The sequence below is a fragment of the Rhinichthys klamathensis genome, unplaced genomic scaffold (assembly GCF_029890125.1).
Source record: "Rhinichthys klamathensis goyatoka isolate OS25496 unplaced genomic scaffold, OSU_Roscu_1.1 h1tg000253l_1, whole genome shotgun sequence".
Taxonomy (NCBI): domain Eukaryota; kingdom Metazoa; phylum Chordata; class Actinopteri; order Cypriniformes; family Leuciscidae; genus Rhinichthys; species Rhinichthys klamathensis.
In genome coordinates, this window is record NW_026606775.1 from 644,782 (window position 1) to 666,050 (window position 21,269).

A 21,269-nucleotide genomic window follows, 5' to 3' on the forward strand; every position below is an offset into this window, starting at 1 on the left:
TAATACCCTGACCTCATATCGGCTGGAGGGACCGGCTCTATCGCATCCTTCACCAGTAGGACTGCGATCTCTGCTCGCAAGACATGGGCATCGGCTGCTCTCACTGTAGTGGAGTGAATGGGCCGAAACTTGGCTCGGGAGGCTCTCTCTGGGAGGTGGCCCGTAGCGGGTTTCTGAGCTTGCTGTGCAACAATAACCTGGTTCCATGGGGCAGCAGGTGCAGAAGGAGGCTTGGTTGCGTTCCCGAACTGCACACTGCTGCCCGCTGGCGATATAAGAGGCAGATAAGAGTGGTGAGGATTCTCTCTTCCCACTGCTCTCCGGGCCCTCTTCAGACCCAGGGATAGAGGAACTGCTCTTTTTTTTTTTTTTGGTTCCCACTGTGACTCCAGTGGTAGAACAGAATTTTGACTCAAAAGATTTGTTTCCTGGCCCTCCACCGGGAGAGAGCAGCTCCACCCATCTCCAGGTCACCCATCTCAGGGGTGATTGTTTCACCGACCACTTAACAGCGGACCTCCTGCGGCGGACAGAGCAGGCTGTGCCGTGAGTATTTTTTATTTTTTTTGCAGGGGATGACACCCTTGGCGACGAGTAGACTGAGGGGCAGCCCACGAGGCACTCTTGTGGTACGTCAGGGGAAGCGCTTATGTCTGTTGCTGACTGCGAAGAACTGCTGGGCTAGTCCTCAACAGTGTTGCAGAAAGGCCACCTTGTGAGATGGGAGCATCGAGAAAGCGTACTTTGACGACCTCTCGCACCTCTGCAAAGACAGCCAGGAGCGCTTCTGGATCACCAAGTTGGACATTGTCTGACCGAGGGCCTGCGCTGTGATTTGATCACAATCAGTCTACAAGCGCAGCTCAACCCCGGCTCAGAACTACCCTCGTGCAATAAGAGTGCCTTGGCCTCGCATGCAGGGCAGAGGTGGCCTGACAGAGGCACAGCCACCCCATCATTGAGGCTACTGAGAGAGGTGAAAACTTATACAGAATTTGGCACTTTTGGCATTCTATATTTTGGCACCAATATAGCTCCATACTGCTAAGTTTTCAATGCACATCCAAGAAAGCCCTGGGAATCCATGACTGTCAGCTCTGAATCTGATTCAGCATAAGTACACACACTATTACAGTGGGAACTCAGCATCATCCTCATTTCCAGAACGAAACAGCCACCTCTCTCCAATGCAGCAATCTACATCTGCACTCAGCTGGAGCTGGAAAAAACTCTTTCCACAAACACATATTAGACTTCTCATCTGCATGAACCTTCAGGTGTTTTTCAGAATTGATGTTGAAGTAAAGTATTTACCACCCTGATCAAAGATAAATGGTTTTGTTCATTAGATCGGTTTATTCTTCATAATTGCATGTACTATCAAAACACAATGTGGGAGCTACAATAAGTAAATCATATGAATATATCTAATTCAAGAAAGATCTACTCAGGACACGACCCATCCTGACAGATTTTGCAAACTAACCAGAAGGATAGAAATAGATCATTATTTACACGGCAAGAATTATTTTCTGAAGCTTTTAGTTTAGCTTTTAGAAACACTCTTCTAGTTCCCTGACCAGACTACAAATAAGCCTTTCTAGTTCTCTAAGCATTTCACCAAATTCACAAAGTTAAAAAAAGATGATATTATTCTTTTGGGAGCAACTCCAAATTTTGTTCAATTCACAACATTTACTTGCCAATATTATACATGAAAACTAAATGTTGCTCATTGTGATGACTTATGCAGGGTTTGAAATGAAATTTTTCACTCACCGGCCAATTTGGCTAATCATTTTTTTTTAAGTTAAAAGTAAAAAGTTACCGGCCATTCATAACTTCTACTAGCCAAAAAAAAAAAGAAAAAGAAAAGAGCCTAAAACTAAATCACAGCGTATATATAAATTTTTGGGGGAGTTTATTCATTAATTTCTTATTCAAACAAAATCCTGTCATCCAGCCATCTTCTCCCTTCCTCTGTCATCCTTTTGATTGATTAAAATCTTTATTTCGAACTATTAAAAAGAAAGAAACACATAAATGAAATATACAAATGAGTAAGAAAAAAAAGAAAAAAATATACAACAAAATAAACAAACCAATATTTCAACATAATACTCAACCCATCCTCATCCTTTTCACCAACAATGTGTTTCAGGTGGACAGATCAATACAGTAGAAAGAACATAAGAAAAATGAAGGATGTTGGAAAATAGCAATGTGTCTTCTATTAACCAAACATCTTCACTATTGCTTCAATGCAAATGAACAAGCGTGCCGTTATTTGTTGCGTAGTGACGTGTGTTCAAGTAAGCCAAATATGAGCAGATTCTGCGCAATATGCTGTTATTTAATATATCATGATGACTCACAAGTTGAGTTTTTGCGCTAAATCTGTGCAGATTTGGCTTACACGAACTTCACCACCAGTCAGTGTTGGCGTTAATTTCAAACCCTTGACTTGTGATAGTTCATCATGTGACTGAGAAACTCTTGTAACTCTTCTACAGTGTTACGTGTACAGTAACACGTAACAAGTACAGTGTTACGACTTCTCTCCAGTATGAACTCGCTCATGTGATTTCAGGTTTCCAAACCGAGCGAATCTCTTGTCACAGTATGAGCACTTGTGATGTTTTTCTCCCGTATGAATTCTTTGGTGCTGTTTCAGATTGTCAGCTCTAGTAAAGCTCTTCCCACAGTCACAACACACATTATCTCTCACTTCATTATGTGTTTTCTGGTGCACTTTAAAACTGTTCAGTCGTGAAAAACTCTTTCCACAGAGAGAACACACATAAGGCTTCTCATGTGAATGAACTTTCAGGTGTTTTTTTAGTTGTGATGATGAAATAAAATCTTTACCACACTGATCACAGTGAAATGGTTTTTCTCCAGAGTGAATACGCAGATGATGACTGAGAGATGATGCTTGAGAAAAACTCTTCTCACACTGACTACAGTAGTGCGGCTTCTGTCCAGTATGAACTCGCTCGTGTTCTTTCAGGTTTCCAGAATGAGCGAAACTCTTGTTACAATATGAACACTTGTAAGGTTTTTCTCCAGTATGAATTCTTTGGTGCAGTTTGAGATTTTGAGATGTGGTTAATTTCTTCCCACAGTCACAACACACATGATCTCTCACGTCATTATGTGTTTTCTGGTGCAGTTTAAAACTGTTCAGTCGTGAAAAACTCTTTCCACAGAGAGAACACACATAAGGCTTCTCATCTGAATGAACAGTCAGGTGTTGTTTTAGACCTGATGCTCGAGAAAAACTCTTTCCACACTGAGTGCATGGATACGGTTTCTCATGTGTTTTCTAAGGTCTCCTTTTTGACTGAAGCTCTTTCCACACTGAGTACAGGTGTGCAGCTTTTTGGCCTTTGTTTCTTGAATCTTAAAGTCATGTTGTTCCTCCTTAATTTTCTTCATTTGTTGTCTTTGCTCTTTCACTTCCGTTCGATCTAAAATAAACATAAAATTAGAATCAGTTCAAGTGAACCCTGATTTAACCCCTTAAACCCGAAGTGTACTGCCGGAGCAAATGTGAGAATGTCCAAATGTAATGTATATTTTCTAAAAATGTATAATGTATATTTTCTAAAAATGTATAAAGTATTCTATCAAACAATACCTACCCTTTGACTATTTTGGAGTCTTTAGTTTTGTGTATGTCACTAAAAAAACAACAACTCTAAAATGCCCTCAGGGTTAATAGCAGAAAGCAACAGTTTAGTTCTGTCAATCTTGTTAATATGATCAAAATGAGTTTGATAATTGTTATAGCCTACAAGATTATGATTAAAAGTACATAAAAGTTTAAAGGTTAAAATTATATACGCATTTCGAATTTTTCATTCATATACTGCTTATTAATTCACAGCTAACAAAGTAATGAAGAATCAAGAATAGACACCAACCTATTTGTTCCTCATGATCTTCATGTTTTATTCTGGATGGTTCTGGATCACTCATGTCTTCAGTCTCCTCTTTAATAAACTCCATCTTTAACAGTCACACAGATTTCAGCTGCTCCTGGAGTTTGTCCTTCTCTTGTGGGATGATGGGAAAATTCCCAGTATTTATTGGTGAATTGTTGTGGGAGGGGCTTCACTGCAGGTGTGAACTGCGATCACTGTGTGATACTGACGCCCACAGGACCAGATCTGGAAAAATCAAAGATAAGTTACTGAATTTATGAATTTATTACTTTAACAGCAAAACACACGTGGTGCTTCAAATATATTTAGCTCAAATATAGAGCATTTTGAGTTACATATTAGTTAGGGCAGCTCCAGGTTGCTTATTTTTATGGTGCAGGTTGGTTGCTTATCAACCCAGAATATTATAAGGATGAAACACGACATGTGTTATATTTTTATCTAAACTAATCAGAAATCTAACATAAGACGACAGAAATCCACTTAATGCAGACTGAATAGAGGAGGTTTGTAGTATAAGTAAGAATTGTTTTTAAAATTAAATCCTACATGTTGCTTCGGTAGCAAAGTTGTTTTGAAACAACGCCAATGTCTGGTAACGTTATAAACTGTACAAAGACAATAAAAATACTGTTTAAACAACTTTATCGTTCAAATAATATAGTTTTGACAAAACAAATTATTATAAAATGATAAACCTCACATTTGAGTCTAATTAATGATTATAGAATTAAAGTTATATAAACAAACTGAAAGAAAATGCAAATTCTCTCTCTGACAGAAGGTGGCGCTTGTGGAAAAGCAGAAATACAGCGGTTACTCCTGAACACAAGCAGCGCTGCGCTTATAAACACTACTTTATTAGGATCACTGAGGAAAGATAAACGGAGATGCCATCGAAACTTTTATGAAGACAGTCATTTCCCTTCAGATATACATTCAAATAAAAACTCCTCAGATCTGAACTAATCACGTGAATGGTCGATTTCAATGTCAGAAAGAGAGTTTGCAGGTTTGGTTTCTGTAGCCTTTAATAGTATTTTTAGTCATGTACTTTAAGCTGAGGAGATAAACGTTAAAAACACATTGATAGGTGATTAACACACAAAGTGATGATCCTGTGGTTTGTCTGACACTGATGACGTGCTTGATGTGCCAATTTACAGAAGATATCAGACATCAGCATAATGAATGAGGTGAAAACAGGGACTATTGAACGAGATAAAGATGATTTTCAGCAGCTCAGTTAAACGTGTTTGTCAGACTGTTAATTTGCTAATTGACATTGTTTTGCTCTAGGGCCTTTTCTCAATTGTTAAAAGATCATTCAAGAGTACATTCATCCACTATTGAAACAAGTAAAAGATGTGTTCGACTTGAAGCGGTGCTGCACAGACTGATCGATCACAGTACTTTACCAGAAACTTCAGAGAAATTATCATTCTCACTAAAGAAATGTGACAAACGTATTTATCAAAAACTGTCAAACTTAAAGTAACACTATGTAGTTTTTCATCCTTCATAATATATATCCAAGACCCTTGTGATGATACATCGACTTAAAATAAGTTAAATGACACGTCTGCCATAGCCTGACGTGGTCTGTATCGCTTTTACTGGCACTATGTAACTTCGGGTTTCGTGTAGGAACCCGTGCACAAAAAGAACTACAAAATTCAACTGCTTTACGGCATACGTCACTTCCTCCACCACTTCCTCAAATTGTCTGTGGCCTTTGCAGACATCCCAAGTCTCCCGGGAGTCTCCCGCATATTGATAGCGTCTCCCTGATGCCCGAAAATTAGTTCAAATCTGCCGGAATCTAGAGCGCGCATGCGAGACAGAACATACTGCGCGCATAACATACCGAGCATGGCAGAGAGGGAGGGAACGAGAGACCTTGCGAGTGTGCCTCACGAAAGCTAGTCAACCCGCCGCCCCGCAATACTTGGTGTTGCTTTAAAGCACGTTTTACATGAACAGTTACACTTTTTTCCAAAACAAACTTATTTTCTGTTTATTTCTAATACTTGCATATACTTTCAGAACACAGAAAATAAGTAAATTACATGAATATATTAAAATCAATTAAGACCCATTTAGCACACGACCCATCCTGACAGTTTCTTTGCCAACTAAACATTAGGAAAGAAACAAATAATTATTTACACTTTTTTTTTAAGCTTCAAACACTCTTTTAGTTCCCTGAAGTCTTTTTTTAGATCTCTAATCATATCTCCAAATTCTCAAAGTTAAACTAGATATTGTTCTTTTGGGAGCAACTCCATATTTTGTTCATCTCACAATGACTTATGATATTCATGTGCCAGAGAAATCTACATGAATATCTAAAACTCTTCTCACACTCAGGACAGTAGTGCGGCTTCTCTCCAGTATGAGGTTACTTTAACATCAAATGTAGACTTTTACTCGAGTCTCCTGCTTCTTGCCTGCGCCTACCAGTGTTGGGGAAGTTACTTTTAAAAAGTAGTGTAACCCGTTACTCGTTACTTCTTAAAAAAAGTAATCGATTACTTTACCTAGTTACTCCATAAGGAAAGTAACTTTTTACGTTACTTGTTACTTTTACGTTACTTTTATGTTGCTTGACTTTGGGCAGAACACAATATCTGTTTCTAAATGTGTAGGCCTACATAAAGTTCTACTATGCATAATGCCATATATAAGGCCATAAATGCATAATGCATTTATCAAAACTTTGAATATTTATGAAGAAATGCCCGTTAATGGATAGGCATATGCATGGGCGGCGCTAGGGAGGGGCTAGAAAGAAAGCCCCCAAGAAAGACCAAAGGTCCCCGTTAGCACCTCCAAAAATAATTTCTGGAAGCAATTATATTCAGGCTGTATTCTATGGAAGTCCTGAACCGCATGGTGAAGAAAAAAATTAAAACTTATCTTGTTATTTAGACACAATAAGGGGACATTCTAATCTGCATTAAGCCAAATTAAGCGTTCTTCTTATAATGGTTATTCTATGGAAGGAAAATGCGTAACGTGTAATTAAACACGTTCATATTCGGGCTCATCTGATTTTTTTTTACATAGACTAGCCTACTTTATTATGATTTTAGTATCATAATGATTAATAAATGCACGCACAATTATTCGTGAACTTGATAAATGTTGCAGATATGTTTTACACGTAAACAAATGCCTTTCAACTTATGTGTGCAAAATTCAGAATTAAATGAATGTGCAGCAATTTGTACAAATAGAGAGTCTAGGGCTAGGCCCAAGTGTTGTAGCCATTAAATAAGCGCATTTAGTTTCATATTTGTTAAAATATTATAATGTTATTTTTTCCATCTGTGTTGATTATGAAAAGTGAACAGCATGAGTAAGATGGATGCGCAATATATCGGGAGACATTGGCCCTCATTTATCAAAAGTGCGTACACCAAATTTCCAGCGTACACCTGGCGTACACCCAAAACCACGGTGACTTTGAGATTTATCAATATGGACGTTGGCGTACGGCACGCTCAAATCCTACGCCAGCTCAGGAGGTGGTGTACGCACGTTTTGAGTTAGTGCGGAAATGCGCAGAAAAACAATTCCTAATACCACAAAATGCACGGACAAACTAAAAGATATGATATATTATGACCAACAACAACAACATAATTATAAACTTCAGTGTTTATTTTTGTGCAACATGGACTTCAATGTTTAATTTGTGTGACTTTACCAAAGCATTTGATTTGTAGCCATATGTATTCCTTGAGTTGCGCTTTACCCTGACGTTTCATGGTTAGGCCGGCAGGTGCGCACGGACTGGGTTCGGTAATGAAAGGCTTTCAATGACCAAAAAATAATTCAGACTGATAAAATAATAAAAAATACATTCTTCTTCTTTTAAATAATAATAATAATACAAATAATAATAACGACGTTCTTCTTCTAAATAACAATAAGCGTCATTAATAATAAAAATCATAATAATAAGAATATTACAAATTGTCATGCAATTATTAATGTGAATGAATGGTACTCCACATCACATCATCATCATCACTAATGTACACCCCAATACATGTGACGTGATTCGAAATTGAATGCTAATTGTTTCAAAAGACGTGCTGTAAAATAATGCACTGTGATAGGTCATTTCGGCTCCACGTCGGAGAAGTTTCTCTTCTGTGCCGTCTTCCGTGTGTCCATGGCGTAAAATGAGGGCGTGGGGGAAGCGTTGACTTGAATATATAGGGGCGTGTTATTCTAATGACGATCGTTTTCAGCCGTGGGATTTATCAAGGGCAGGTATTGCGTACACCTGGATTTCAAAGGTACGCACAGCTTCATAAATCAGGCGGTTAGAGGAGTGTAAGCATAATCTTACGCCAACATATACGCCCGTTTCTACGCAAGAATGATAAATGAGGGCCAATGAGTGGGTCAGACATGATTTTGACCACTTCATTAAGTTTTGTTTTGAAGAAAGCCTTTCTTTAAAGTGAATTTCATTTTGTATAAATTGTGTCTTAATTTTAATCAATTTTGTATCAACCAATTGCCTGGATTTAATAAATAAGAAGCAAAAATAGCAGACAATATAATCATGAGATGGAGGCGCCGGCGCTGCGCGTGAACTGGAGCGCACCTCATCATAAATTAACCGAAACTCAGCCTATATGCCTCACAGGCATGATAAACATGGCTATACAGAAAGCTTGAAATGTTTTTAAACGAAACAATTCAAAACAAAAAGAAATAGTCTACTCTCTGATTATGTAATACATTATGTGCATTTCTCTCTGTAGGCGTTCACTAAGGAGATGGCGATTGCTGTCAAATCTGTCAAATGACGGATATCGCTGTCAAATCTGTCCCTGGGAAAAGTAACATTTCGCCGAATTGAAAAAGGAACTACGTTTCGTAACCAAATTTTGAGTTGTAGCGCGTTACACTACTTTTTACCCGAAAAAGTAGTTACGTTACTGTACGCGTTACACACAGCACTTGCGCCTAGACACACATCTGATCCCAGAGAATTTACTTTAATTTATTTAACATCAAAAGACGAATACTGCTCACTTGCAACATTTTTTCATATGATTTCGAAGGCTTGATAAAGGTCTAATGGCGCTTTTCCACTGCTGGTACGGCTCGGTACGGCTCAGTACGGTTCGGCTCGGCGCGACACGGTTCGGCTCGGCGCGACACGGTTCGGCTCGCTTCGCTTTTCCACTGCTGGTACGACTCGGCTCGGCACGGCACGGCTCGGCTCGCCTCGCTTTAGCTCGGTTTGCTTTTCCACTGCAGTTAGTACCGCTTCAAAGTGGGTGGGATTATAGTCGGACCGTTATAGTTTATCCGCTCCTCGGCAACCAACGAGACGAACGTCTGCACTTCGTCCACTGACCACGATTCAGCCATTTCTTTTTTATGGAAGTTTTCTTTCTTTCTTTTTTCTTCAAGCAAGTCAAGCAAGTAGTTTTAAAACAGGTGCTACAGCGGTGGCTGTTGTCTACTGGCTATTTAAATCGAGTGGGTTTAGTGTCTCGTGTCGCAAATACAATGACGCTGATAGTGACGATTCTGTCTCTCTGACCAATCAGTGATCTGTAGTGTTTTCACGTCACATTTAGTATCGGTACGGTACGCTTGGAACCTCAACAGAGCAGGTACCATTTAAAGCGAGCCGAAGCGAGCCGTACCGTACCGTACCATGCAGTGGAAATGCGCCATAAGTGAGCCGTACCGAACCGAGCCGTACTGTACCATGCAGTGGAAAAGCGCCAAAGCGTGCCGTACCGAACCGAACCGTACCGTTCCATGCAGTGGAAAAGCGCCATAAAACTCTTCTCACACTGAGTACAGTATACGGCTTCTCTCCAGTATGAACTCGCTCTTGTACTTTCAGATTTCCTGAACGAGTGAAACTCTCGTCACAATATGAGCACTTGTAAGATCATTCCCCATTATGAATTATTTTAGCCTGGGAAAACCCAGACAACTTCCGGCAAATTTAGATTTGCTCTGAAAGTTAGTCTGGCAAAGAACTCATTCAAGCTCATTTCCAATCCGTCGAAATCGAGGCACCAATCAGAAACGTTCGGGCGGGCTTTACACGATGACGACAGCGCTGGGATTTTGAAGCATCGCGTCTGTTTTAACCCTTTAGGCGCCAGAGGTTTTTTCCTAAAACGTTCGATTATGACATCTTAATTTTTCAAAAGGCTATATTTTAAAAGTGATAAAAGATAGAGACTTTCTGTAAATGAGAGAAATATTAAGGATGACCCAAAGTTTATGTAGGGATTACTTTTTCCCATCTAATTTGCATATTATGACGTCAAATGGTGGCGGCAATCTTGGATTATAGAATTTGCATGAAAAGTCACGTTTAAATGATAAAATGCAGCACTTCTTTCCCCCCAAAACGTCCATCACCTTCTGTATGCTATATTGCACAATACTGAATGCTCAGGTATATAGTAAGTAGTAAACAAACTGTGTAAATCATTACTAATAAATGGTTGAAACAAACCGAATGCATGTAGTGGTTGGCCTTTTGCTGTAGAGATTTTCCATTTACTAAATACAGTAGGCACTCTGATTCCATGTATGGGGCACATATATATTATTCATATGACATACAAACACAAGTAGACAAGACCTGTTTAGTTCAAACACTCACTCGCCACGGCAAGGCACAGATCATGAGTGAGATGATACGAGCAGCGCGGCCAGATCTGCCTCGTGCGCAGCTCGGACTACTGTCATTGTCATTGCGACTCCCCATCCTGCCTCCACGTTGCCTCCTAACTGTCCTATGAATACTTCGACCTCGTCTAACATACCCAGTGGTATTAGACAAAGTCTCCACCACAATACTGTCGCCGCGATTGCGGAGAGGATCTGATAAAATGGCTCACTCGCACACTAGCTCCGCTTTTGATCGCACTGATTCAATGCGCTCTAACTCGAACATTTTGTATAGAAACTAGGGCTGTCAAATGATTAATCACGATTAATCGCATCCAAAATAAAAGTTTGTGTTTACATAATATATGTGTGTGTACTGTGTATAATTATTTTGTATATAAATGCACACACGTATATATTTAAGAAAAATATGTTATTTATATATAAAATGTTTTTATTTATATAAAATATACATTATATATAGGCTACATTCAGTCTATATACAGTATATACATGCAAATATTTCTTAAATACACATGCATGTGTGGGTATTTATGTATTAAAAATAATTATACACAGTACACACACATATAGTATGTAAACACAAACTTTTATTTTGGATGCAATTAATCGTTTGACAGCCCTAATAGAAACATGACTTTTTTTGATTCGGGGAAGAAGTATGACATGTCTGCCATCCAGTGGAGGGGAGGTAGAACGAAATTTGACACCCAATTTGACAAAATCAGCCGTTTTATTCAGTGCCACATCTTGTCGAGTAAACTCGACCGTGGCGCCTAGAGGGTTAAGCGATTTGAACGTTTCCTTTTTGTTAAAAACCGAGCAAAACACTCGGAGATGTTTCTGCCGCTCTGCATACGTCATCTCCTTCATCGCTCTGATTGGTTTTAGGTCTATCCGCGACATCCGTTGGTGACGCCCCTCTGGAAATGATTTGTTTATGACGCTTTGCCAGATCATAACTCAGTTACAACTGAGAATGGTCTGGTTTTAACCAGGCGAGAATTATTTAGTACTTTTTGTACTTTAAGTAAATCACTTTTTGTCACTGATATGGAGCAAATACACTATCGTCATATTTATGACTTCGATAGTCTAGTCATCTGAACTGGGTTAATCCTACAACGTAGGTCATGACTGACCAATCTCGCTAGAGAGGCCAATCTACTTCGAGTGAAACTAAAACAAGCCAATGCACATTGGCATGCAATCATTTGCATCAGCTGTGCAGCCTTGCAGCTCGGGTATTTAACGAGCAGCTGTTGCGATTGCACACTAGCTTTTTGCTTCAGAGCCAAGCACTTCGTATGCTGACTACACAGAGTGAATCTGCACGCCTCTTCTGGATCTCTCCACTTTGGTGCGGGCGTGACAGCACAGCAGCGCGAGCGGTCTTCTTTTTCTCTCTCTCTCTCTCTTTTTTGTTTTCTGTTTTTTTATTTTTAAACTGAGCAAAACAAAAAAGTTGTTTTTACAGCTGGTAAGGTGCGCGGTGAGAGCGCTCAACAGCCGTTTTCACGGCTGGTAAGACCAGTGAGAGAGAACAGCGCACAGACAGGTGCACATTCCTGTCTGTGTTCGCGGTGACCGTTCCGTGCTTCAGCACCAAGGAGAGCAGTCTCTAAAAGTGCTTACACAGATAGTTCGCATCTAGTTTTTTTTTTTTTTTTTAAGATGACGTTCTATCGATGTGTTTCTGGATGTGGTCGTTACCTGGGGTCACGGTATGGTCACGATCGCTGCTTCGTGTGTCTGGGCCTCGAACACGCTGAGAGAGCATTCGTGGATGAGTCATGTACCCATTGTGGGAAGATGACCATCTCGGAGCTGCGGTCGAGACTCTCGTTCCTGCAAAGGGGTGGAGTCCCCGTGCCTCTGCCTCGATCCAATCCTCCTCAGAGTGTTGCTTCGGGCAGTGACATGTGAGACCTGAGAATTGCGGTGAGCACGCTTCCTTCGGGGAACCAACCTCCTAGAAACCCTCCCCTCTCACGCTCCGCAGCCAGTTCAGCCACCAAAGGAACGTGCTGGACCATCCTCGAGTCGTTTCATTTGGTGCTCCCCGCGACGATCAGATGTCGGTCGCTGCATTGGAGGGTGGGTCAGACTTCTCTGCGGACGACGGCTCGGAGCCGCTGCCTCCTTCGGGTGTGCCAGCGGTGCCCGAGTCGGACCCAGAGATAATGGCCATGCTTTCCCGGGCCGCCAACAGGATCGGGCTCAAGTGGAACCCTCCACCGTGTCCCGAGCCCTCGAGGCTGGACGATTGGTATCTTGGGCTGGTGCGTGCTGGTTCTCAGCAACCTACTCACGGGGACGTGGACGGCACCTTTTACTGCCAGAAACCGTCTCAGTGGCTCCTCCTCCCTCACCACCCTTGATGGCGGAGCAGCTAAGGGATACACACGTGTCCCGCCAGTGGAGCGGTCCGCTGCAATGCAGCTGTGTCCTAACTCCACTCGGCGCGGAGAACCGTATCTTCCTTCCCGGGCCTGTAGGTACTCGTCGGACCTATTCGACGAGGCTTACAAGGCCTGTGGGGAAGCTGCCTCTGCCATACACGCCATGGCGTTGCTGCAGGTCCATCAGGCCAAGGCACTGAAGGACCTGCACGAGGGTGGCCATAATCCACAAGTCCTCCAAGAACTTTGTGCCGCAACGGACCTCACGCCACGTGCGACGAAGGTCACCGCGCGGTCAGTGGGTCATGCGATGTCCACCTTGGTGGTCCAGGAACGCCATATCTCTGGCTGTGTCTGGTCGACATGAGGGAGACCGACAAGCTCCGGTTCCTTAACTCCCGTGTCCCAGACCGGCCTCTTTGGCGACGCGGTCGAGAACTTTGCCCAGCAGTTCTCGGCTGTACAAAAGCAGACAGAGGCTATCTAATACATCCTGCTGCGGCGGTCAGCTGCTGCCTCTACCCCACCGCCCGCGGCTCCTCAGTCTGCTCGTCGCCGGGGGCGTCCTCCTGCGTCTGCCCCTGCTCCCGCACCGCAGCAGCAGCCTCCACATAAACGGCGCCGTGGAGCCAGTCGCAGGCAGGCCGCCCCACCCGTCCAGGCCCCCGCCAAGAAGGGCGGCAAAGCCAGAGGTAAGCGGCCCCAGGACGGGCGACCCGGAGATGGATGGGACTGCTCTCCAGGAGACGGAGACCGCACCGCTCCTCCCCCAGAAGAGGGCCGGGTGGAAAAATCTTCTGTTTGTGTTCCGCCGCTGGCCTAAAAAAACCAGCGGTATCCAAATTTTAAATAAAAGAGCAGTTTCCTTCATCTCTGGGTCCGAAGAGGGCCCGGAGAGCAGTGGGGGAAGAGAATCCTCACCACTCTCATCCACCTCTTCTATCGCCAGCGGGCAGCAGTGTGCGGTCCGAGAATGCCACCAAGCCGCCTCCCACACCTCCTGCCCCGTGGAACCAGGTAAGTGTGGCACAGCACACTCAGACCCCGCTACAGGCCGCCTCCCAGAGAGAGCCTCCTGAGCCGCGTCCCTGTGTTCCACCTCGCTGCCCCACTCCGGGTACGCCTACGGTCCCTCTGGTCCCACTTGTACGGTCTCTGAGAGCCTGGTTAGCTCTTCCCAGTCCGTTTCACTGGCTCATTCGGACCATCAGGCTCGGCTATGTGATTCAGTTTGCCCAGCGTCCCCCCAAGTTTTATGCCATCCATTCCACTACAGTGAGAGCAGCCGATGCCCATGTTTTGCGTGTAGAGATCGCAGTCCTGCTGGCGAACGCGATAGAGCCGGTCCCTCCAGCCGATATGAGGTCAGGGCACTACAGTCCCTACTTCACTGTACCCAAGAAAGGTGGTGGGTTACGACCGATCTTGGACCTGCGAGTTTTGAATCAGAGCCTCCACAGGCTACCATTCAAAATGCTCACGCAGAAATGCATTTTCGAATGCATGTCTCGATTCTTCCTCGACACAGGCCGTTTCTGCGTTTTGCGTTCGAGGGTCGAGCATATCAGTACAAAGTCCTACCCTTCGGGCTGTCCGTGTCCCCCCGTGTCTTCAAGGAAGTCACAGAGGGGGCCCTTGTTCCCATGAGAGAACAGGGCGTTTGGATCCTCAACTATCTCGACGACTGGCTCATACTAGCACATACTCAAGATCAGCTATGCGAACACAGGGACCTCGTGCTCAGGCACCTCAGCCAGTTGGGTCTTCAAGTCAACTAGGAAAAGAGCAAACTCGCCCCCGTGCAGAGGATCTCTTTTCTCGGTATGGAGTTGGATTCGGTCGTACAGACAGCGCGCCTCACAGAGCAGTGCGCTCAGTCAGTGCTGAACTGCTTATACACGTTCAAAGGCAGGAAGGCGGTCCCACTGAAATTTTTTCAGAGGCTCCTGGGGCATATGGCAGCGGCAATAGCGGTAACCCCGCTCGGCTTGCTTCGTATGAGACCGCTTCAGCACTGACTTCACGGCCGAGTCCCGAGATGGGTGTGGCATCACGGCACTTACCGGGTGGCAATCACACCGGCCTGCCGCCAGACCTTTAGCCTGTGGTCAGACCCCTCGTTCCTTCGGGCAGGAGTCCCCTTGGAACAGGTCTCCAAGCATGCTGTGGTATTCACAGATGCCTCTCCCACCGGCTGGGGTGCCACGTACAACGGGCATGCAGTGTCAGGGGTGTGGACGGACCCCCAACTGCATTGGCACATCAATTGCCTCGAGTTGCTAGCAGTACATCTCGCTCTGAGACGCTTGAAAAGGCCGCTACAGGGCAGGGATGTGCTGGTCCGCACGGACAACACTGCGACCGTTGCGTACATTAACCGACAAGGTGGTCTACGCTCCCGTCGCATGTCACAACTTGCCCGCCATCTCCTCCTCTGGAGTTGAAAGCATCTGAGGTTGCTTCGAGCCATGTATGACCCCCCGGTGTGCTCAACCGTGTGGCCGACGAGCTAGCATGAGCTGTGCTCCCGGGAGAATGGCGACTCTACCCCCAGTTGGTTCAGCTGATCTGGAGAGAGTTCGGGAGGCTCAGGTAGACCTGTTTGCCGCCTCAGAGACCTCCCACTGCCTCTGCAAATATGTGTTTCCCCCAGTGAGCCTACTTGCGCAGACACTGTGCAAAGTCAGGGAGGACGAGGAGCAGGTCCTTCTGGTGGCTCCCTATTGGCCCACCCGGATTTGGTTCCCAGAACTCATGCTCCTTGTGACAGTCCCTCCCTGGCCTATTCCTCTGAGGAAGGATCTTCTGACTCAGAGACGGGGCACCCTATGGCATCCGCGTCCAGACCTCTGGAAACTCCATGTCTGGTCCCTGGACGGGACGCGGAGGTTCTCGGTGACTTACCCCCTGAGGTACTTAACACCATAACTTCAGCACGGGCGCCGTCCAGGAGACGTGTTTACGCCCTGAAGTGGAACCTATTCGTTGAGTGGTGTTCTTCTCGCCTAGAAGACCCCTGAAGATGTTCGATAGGGTCTGTGCTTTCCTTCTTGCAGCAAGGGTTGGAGCGAAGGCTGTCTCCCTCCACCCTCAAAGTACATGCTGCCGCTATTTCAGCTTATCACGACCACATAGATGGCAAAACAGTGGGGAAGCACGACCTGGTCGTCAGGTTTCTTAGGGGGGCGAGACGATTAAATCCTCGACCCCCCTCCATACCCTCTTGGGACCTTTCCCCGGTGCTTCGAGCACTTCAGGATGTTCCCTTTGAACCTCTGCAATCAGTAGACTTAAAGCTTCTTTCCATGAAGACTTTGCTACTGGTTGCACTGGCCTCTGTCAAGAGGGTAGGAGACCTGCACGTATTTTCGGTCGACGAATCGTGCCTAGAGTTTGGGCCGGGTGACAACCATGTGGTACTAAGATCCCGACCTGGCTATGTGGCCAAGGTTCCTACCACTCCCTTCAAAAACCAGGTAGTCTCGGTTACATATGGTAACCCTCGTTCCCTGAGGGAGGGAACGGAGACGTAGGTTCCGTCGCCACATCTGCTGCCGCCCGCCGGGGCAGCCAGCTTTTTCAGGCTTGGCTCCTCAGCAAAAAACTAGTGTGCAATCGCAAATACCCGTGCTGCGAGGCTGCACAGCTGCAAATGATTGCACGCCATTGTGCATTGGCTTGTTTTAGTTTCACTCGAAGTAGATTGGCCTCTTTAGCGAGATTCCTATTGGTCAGTCATGACCTATGTCTCCGTTCCCTCCCTCAGGGAACGAGGGTTACCATATGTAATCGAGACGTTATCAATACCAACAAAAACTCTTTCCACAAACACATAATAGACTTCTCATCAGCATTAACCTTCAGGTGTTTTTCAGAATTGATGTTGAAGTAAAGTATTTACCACACTGATCACAGATAAATGGTTTTGTTCATTAGATCGGTTTATTCTTCATAATTGCATGTACTATCAAAACACAATGTGGGAGCTACAATAAGTAAATCATATGAATATATCTAATTTAAGAAAGATCTACTCAGGACACGACCCAGCCTGACAGATTCTGCAAACTAACCAGTAGGAAAGAAACAGATCATTATTTACACGGCAAGAATTATTTTCTGAAGCTTCAAACACTCTTTTAGTTCCCTGATCAGACTACAAACAAGCCTTTCTAGTTCTATAAGCATTTCACCAAATTCTCAAAGTTAAAAAAGATGTATTTGGAACTTTAGTAAAGCTCTTTCCACAGGCACAACACACATGATCTCTCACTTCATTATGGGTTTTCTGGTGCAGTTTAAAACTGTCCGGTCTTGAAAAACTCTTTCCACAGAGAGAACACACATAAGGCTTCTCATCTGAATGAACTGTCAGGTGTTTTTTTTAGATCTGATGCTTGAGAAAAACTCTTTTCACACTGAGTGCATGGATGCGGTTTCTCTCCAGTGTGAATTCTGATGTGTATGTTAAGGTTTCCTATTTTGCTGAAAATCTTTCCACACTGAGTGCATGGATACGGTTTCTCTTCAGTGTGAATTCTCATGTGTGTGTTAAGGTCTCCTTTTTTTCTGAAACTCTTTCCACACTGAGTGCATGGATACGGTTTTTCTCCAGTGTGAATTCTGATGTGTATGTTAAGGTTTCCTATTTTGCTGAAAATCTTTCCACACTGAGTGCATGGATACGGTTTCTCTCCAGTGTGAATTCTCATGTGTGTGTTAAGGTCTCCTTTTTTGCTGAAACTCTTTCCACACTGAGTGCATGGATACGGTTTTTCTCCAGTGTGAATTCTAATGTGTATGTTAAGGTCTCCTTTTTTTCTGAAACTCTTTCCACACTGAGTGCATGGATATGGTTTCTCTCCAGTGTGAATTCTCATGTGTGTGTTAAGGTTTACTTTTTTGCTGAAACTCTTTCCACACTGAGTGCATGGATACGGTTTCTCTCCAGTGTGAATTCTCATGTGTGTGTTAAGGTTTACTTTTAGACTGAAGCTCTTTCCACACTGAGTGCATGGATATGGTTTCTCTCCAGTGTGAATTCTCATGTGTGTGTTAAGGTTTACTTTTAGACTGAAGCTCTTTCCACACTGAGTGCAGGTGTGCAGCTTTTTGGCTTTTGTTTCTTGAATTTTAAAGTCATGATGTTCCTCCTTAATTTCCTCCAGTTCTTGTCTTTCCTCTTTCACTTCCATTCGATCTAAAACAAACATAAAATTAGAATTAGTTCAAGTGAACCATGATTTAACCCCTTAAACCTGTAAAAGTAATATTCAAATTTCTAAGCAACCACTGAATGGATCAACAAAATAGGTATCATTTTAAAGCTTAGAATCTTTTCAGCTTTTTAGTGCATCCCTTAACAAGTGCTGAGTAGTTCCTCTAAAACAGAGTGTACTGCCCACAGGCGCCACCTAGCTGCGAAAAAATTCATAGTCATTTTTCAAAACTACTGCCTTGATCAACACTAAATAGGTGTCATTTGAAAGCTTAGAGTCTGAACTTTACAATGAATGTAGCCAATTTGATTCACTCCAAAGTAGTGCTGAGTTATTTGCTGATGGAAAGATTTTTTTTTTTCATAATCTATAAAATACTTTTTTGTACTATGTACTGCAATGTGTCAAAAACATCATTCAGCTCATGAAACATTCACAGATCTTTGAAAATGGCACGTAATCTTTCACAGCATATTATTACAATTAAAATTAGCCCAAAATGAACATAATCTATTGCGTTGATCACAAGATATTCCTCATGGAGGAACAATTTTAAAAATCAAGTCAAGGACTGAATAAAAAAGGCTGTCTTGGTTCCAAATAGGGCTGTCACTTTTGAGAAAAATCTAATTCGAACGGATATCGAATATCAAGCAATGTATTCGAATATGTTCGAATATCTACCAGCGCCCCCCACCCCCACCAAAAAAACCCCAAAAAAAACACCGTAACGGAGATCACACATTTATTAACAGTCTGACAGTCATAAACAGGACTCAGGCCTGTCTGAACTTTTTTTTTTTTACTTAATGTTTTAAACAGCAAGTTATCAACTTAATCTATATGAAGTGCCACTATGCATAGCCAATCAAAAAATTAGGCTACATATGGGAAAAAACTGAAGCGGAACAGCACGGCACAAACAATAACGTGACAACTTAAACAGCAGCAGGAGTAAGGCCTATGTAGCCTAGCCTAATTCATTTCTTAATATTGTTTGCTAGAAACACCAATTTATCAACTTGATCTGGATCAAGTGCGGCTCTCTTTTTATTGACGATGTTCCCCGCGGTGGAGAACACGCGCTCGGAGCGCGCACACGTGCCTGGCACACACAGGTATTTGCGCGTCTTTACATGAACCCTTATAATCGGATTGACGGCTCAATCGGACTAAAAAACCTTCATGTAAACACCTTAATCGATCCGATGGTTTACTCCTTTTGTAATCCGATCGAGAGAATATGTAAACACTTGATCGGATTGAAAACCGAAACTAAAAGGACTGCGCATGTGCAATGACGTATTACGCACGGAGCGAGCTGTTCTTCCTGTTGAATAAAGTGTCATATAAATGAGTGTTCCGTTATTGAAAAAATCTCATTTCACTCAGCGTCTGTGAAGTGGAGCAGAACAACATCCCACCAGTACTTGTTTCAGATTCTCATCCACAGACGACTGGTTTTGGGCGCGGGGTTTTACTCCGTGATCAATATAAGCAGCACGGCAAATCATGCTCATCGTCTCCAAATCATGACCAGAAACGGATAAATATTAAGTCTGCTGCTTAAAACAAATAAAGAACCAATAGAGGAGAATAGTTATGCGCGAACAGCGGCATATTCGTGCAGTGTGCGCATGTCAAAAAATCAATTCCGATTGGAATCTTGTGACATATAACCACATTACTTTATGTATCGTTCATGTAAACACCGTGTTCGGACTCATCAATCGGATTGTCCATTTCCAGACACTACTTTTTAGATGAGTTGGGGTAGAAATTGTCCGCTCAGGCTGGGCGTTCTGTTATCTTCCATTTTCAAAACAGGGCGGCTATTGGCTATTATTCGCTTGATTTGGTCATGAGCTTACGCTACAATACGTTTAGAGTGCCCGCTACTGGATGAGATGGCAAACAATAAAATAAAAAACAAACGCGCTAAACATGGCACTTTAAAAACCGGTTAGTTTATTTATAGTTCGATTACGGATATTTCACGTCATGTTCGAATGCATATTCGAATAGCGAATAAAAAGTGACAGCCCTAGTTCCAAATACTGTAACTTTTGTTTACTTTATGCAAGCACCAGAAAATGTGATCCACATGCAGCTCACACTTCTATAGGACTTAACCAAAAACAAATTCCCCCTACTCTGTCATTCTCTTGTTAATATGATCAAAATGAGTTTGATAACTGTTATAGCCTAACAAGATTATGATTAAAAGTATATAAAAGTTTAAAGATTAAAATTATATAAGCATTTATATAGAATTTTTCATTCATATACTGCTTATTAATTCACAGCTAACAAAGCAATGAAGAATCAAGAATGGACACCAACCTATTTGTTCCTCAGTATCTTCATGTTTTATTCTGGATGGTTCTGGATCAGTCATGTCTTCAATCTCCTTTTTAATAAACTCCATCTTTAACAGTCACACAGATTTCAGCTGCTACTCCTGGAGTTTGTCCTTCTCTTGTAGGATGATGGGAATATTCCCAGTATTTATTGGTGAATTGTTGTGGGAGGGGCTTCACTGCAGGTGTGAACTGTGATCACTGTGTGATACTGACGCCCACAGGACCAGATCTGGGAAAATAAAAGATAAGTTACTGAATTCATACTGGATTACTTTAACAGTAAACACACACATATGGTGCTTCAAATATATTTAGCTCAAATATAGAGCATTTTGAGTTACATATTAGTAGTGTACAAAACAGCTCTAGATTGCTAACTTTTACGTAACCCAGAATATAATAAGGATGAAACAGGGCAGAGGTTATATTATTATTATATTATATATTAGATGACAGAAATCCACTTAATAATTGTAGTATAAGTAACAATTGTTTTAAAAATGTAATTCCTCATGTTGCTTCGGTACACTGTAAAAAATGATCGTGATTTTAACGGTAAAAATGCTACAGTGAAAAACTGTTAATTGGTTAACAGAAAGTTTCCTTACTATATACGGTAAATAACTGTGATATATATATATAAAT

General features: G+C 42.8%; 1 protein-coding gene across 1 annotated transcript; it reads right to left on the bottom strand.

Moving 5' to 3' along the window:
- Positions 1 to 2,545: 2,545 nt before the first annotated feature.
- Positions 2,546 to 20,886, bottom strand: LOC130101157 (gastrula zinc finger protein XlCGF57.1-like). Its single transcript, XM_056266747.1, has 3 exons — positions 20,605 to 20,886; positions 17,435 to 18,242; positions 2,546 to 3,098 (listed from the first exon to the last, which is right to left on the bottom strand). The coding sequence occupies exons 1-3, from the start codon at positions 20,687 to 20,689 to the stop codon at positions 2,549 to 2,551; spliced, it is 1,443 nt and encodes a 480-aa protein (XP_056122722.1). The 5' UTR covers positions 20,690 to 20,886; the 3' UTR covers positions 2,546 to 2,548.
- Positions 20,887 to 21,269: the final 383 nt, after the last annotated feature.

Coding starts and splice junctions, on each gene's coding strand:
- LOC130101157 (XM_056266747.1), bottom strand. CDS start 20,689: ATGGAGTTTATTAAAAAGGAGATTGAAGACATGACTGATCCAGAACCA. Junction 18,243..20,604: donor AGATACTGAGGAACAAATAG/GTTGGTGTCCAT, acceptor TGTTTGTTTTAG/ATCGAATGGAAGTGAAAGAG. Junction 3,099..17,434: donor AAGAGTTTTTCTCAAGCATC/AGATCTAAAAAA, acceptor AACCACATCTCA/AAATCTCAAACTGCACCAAA.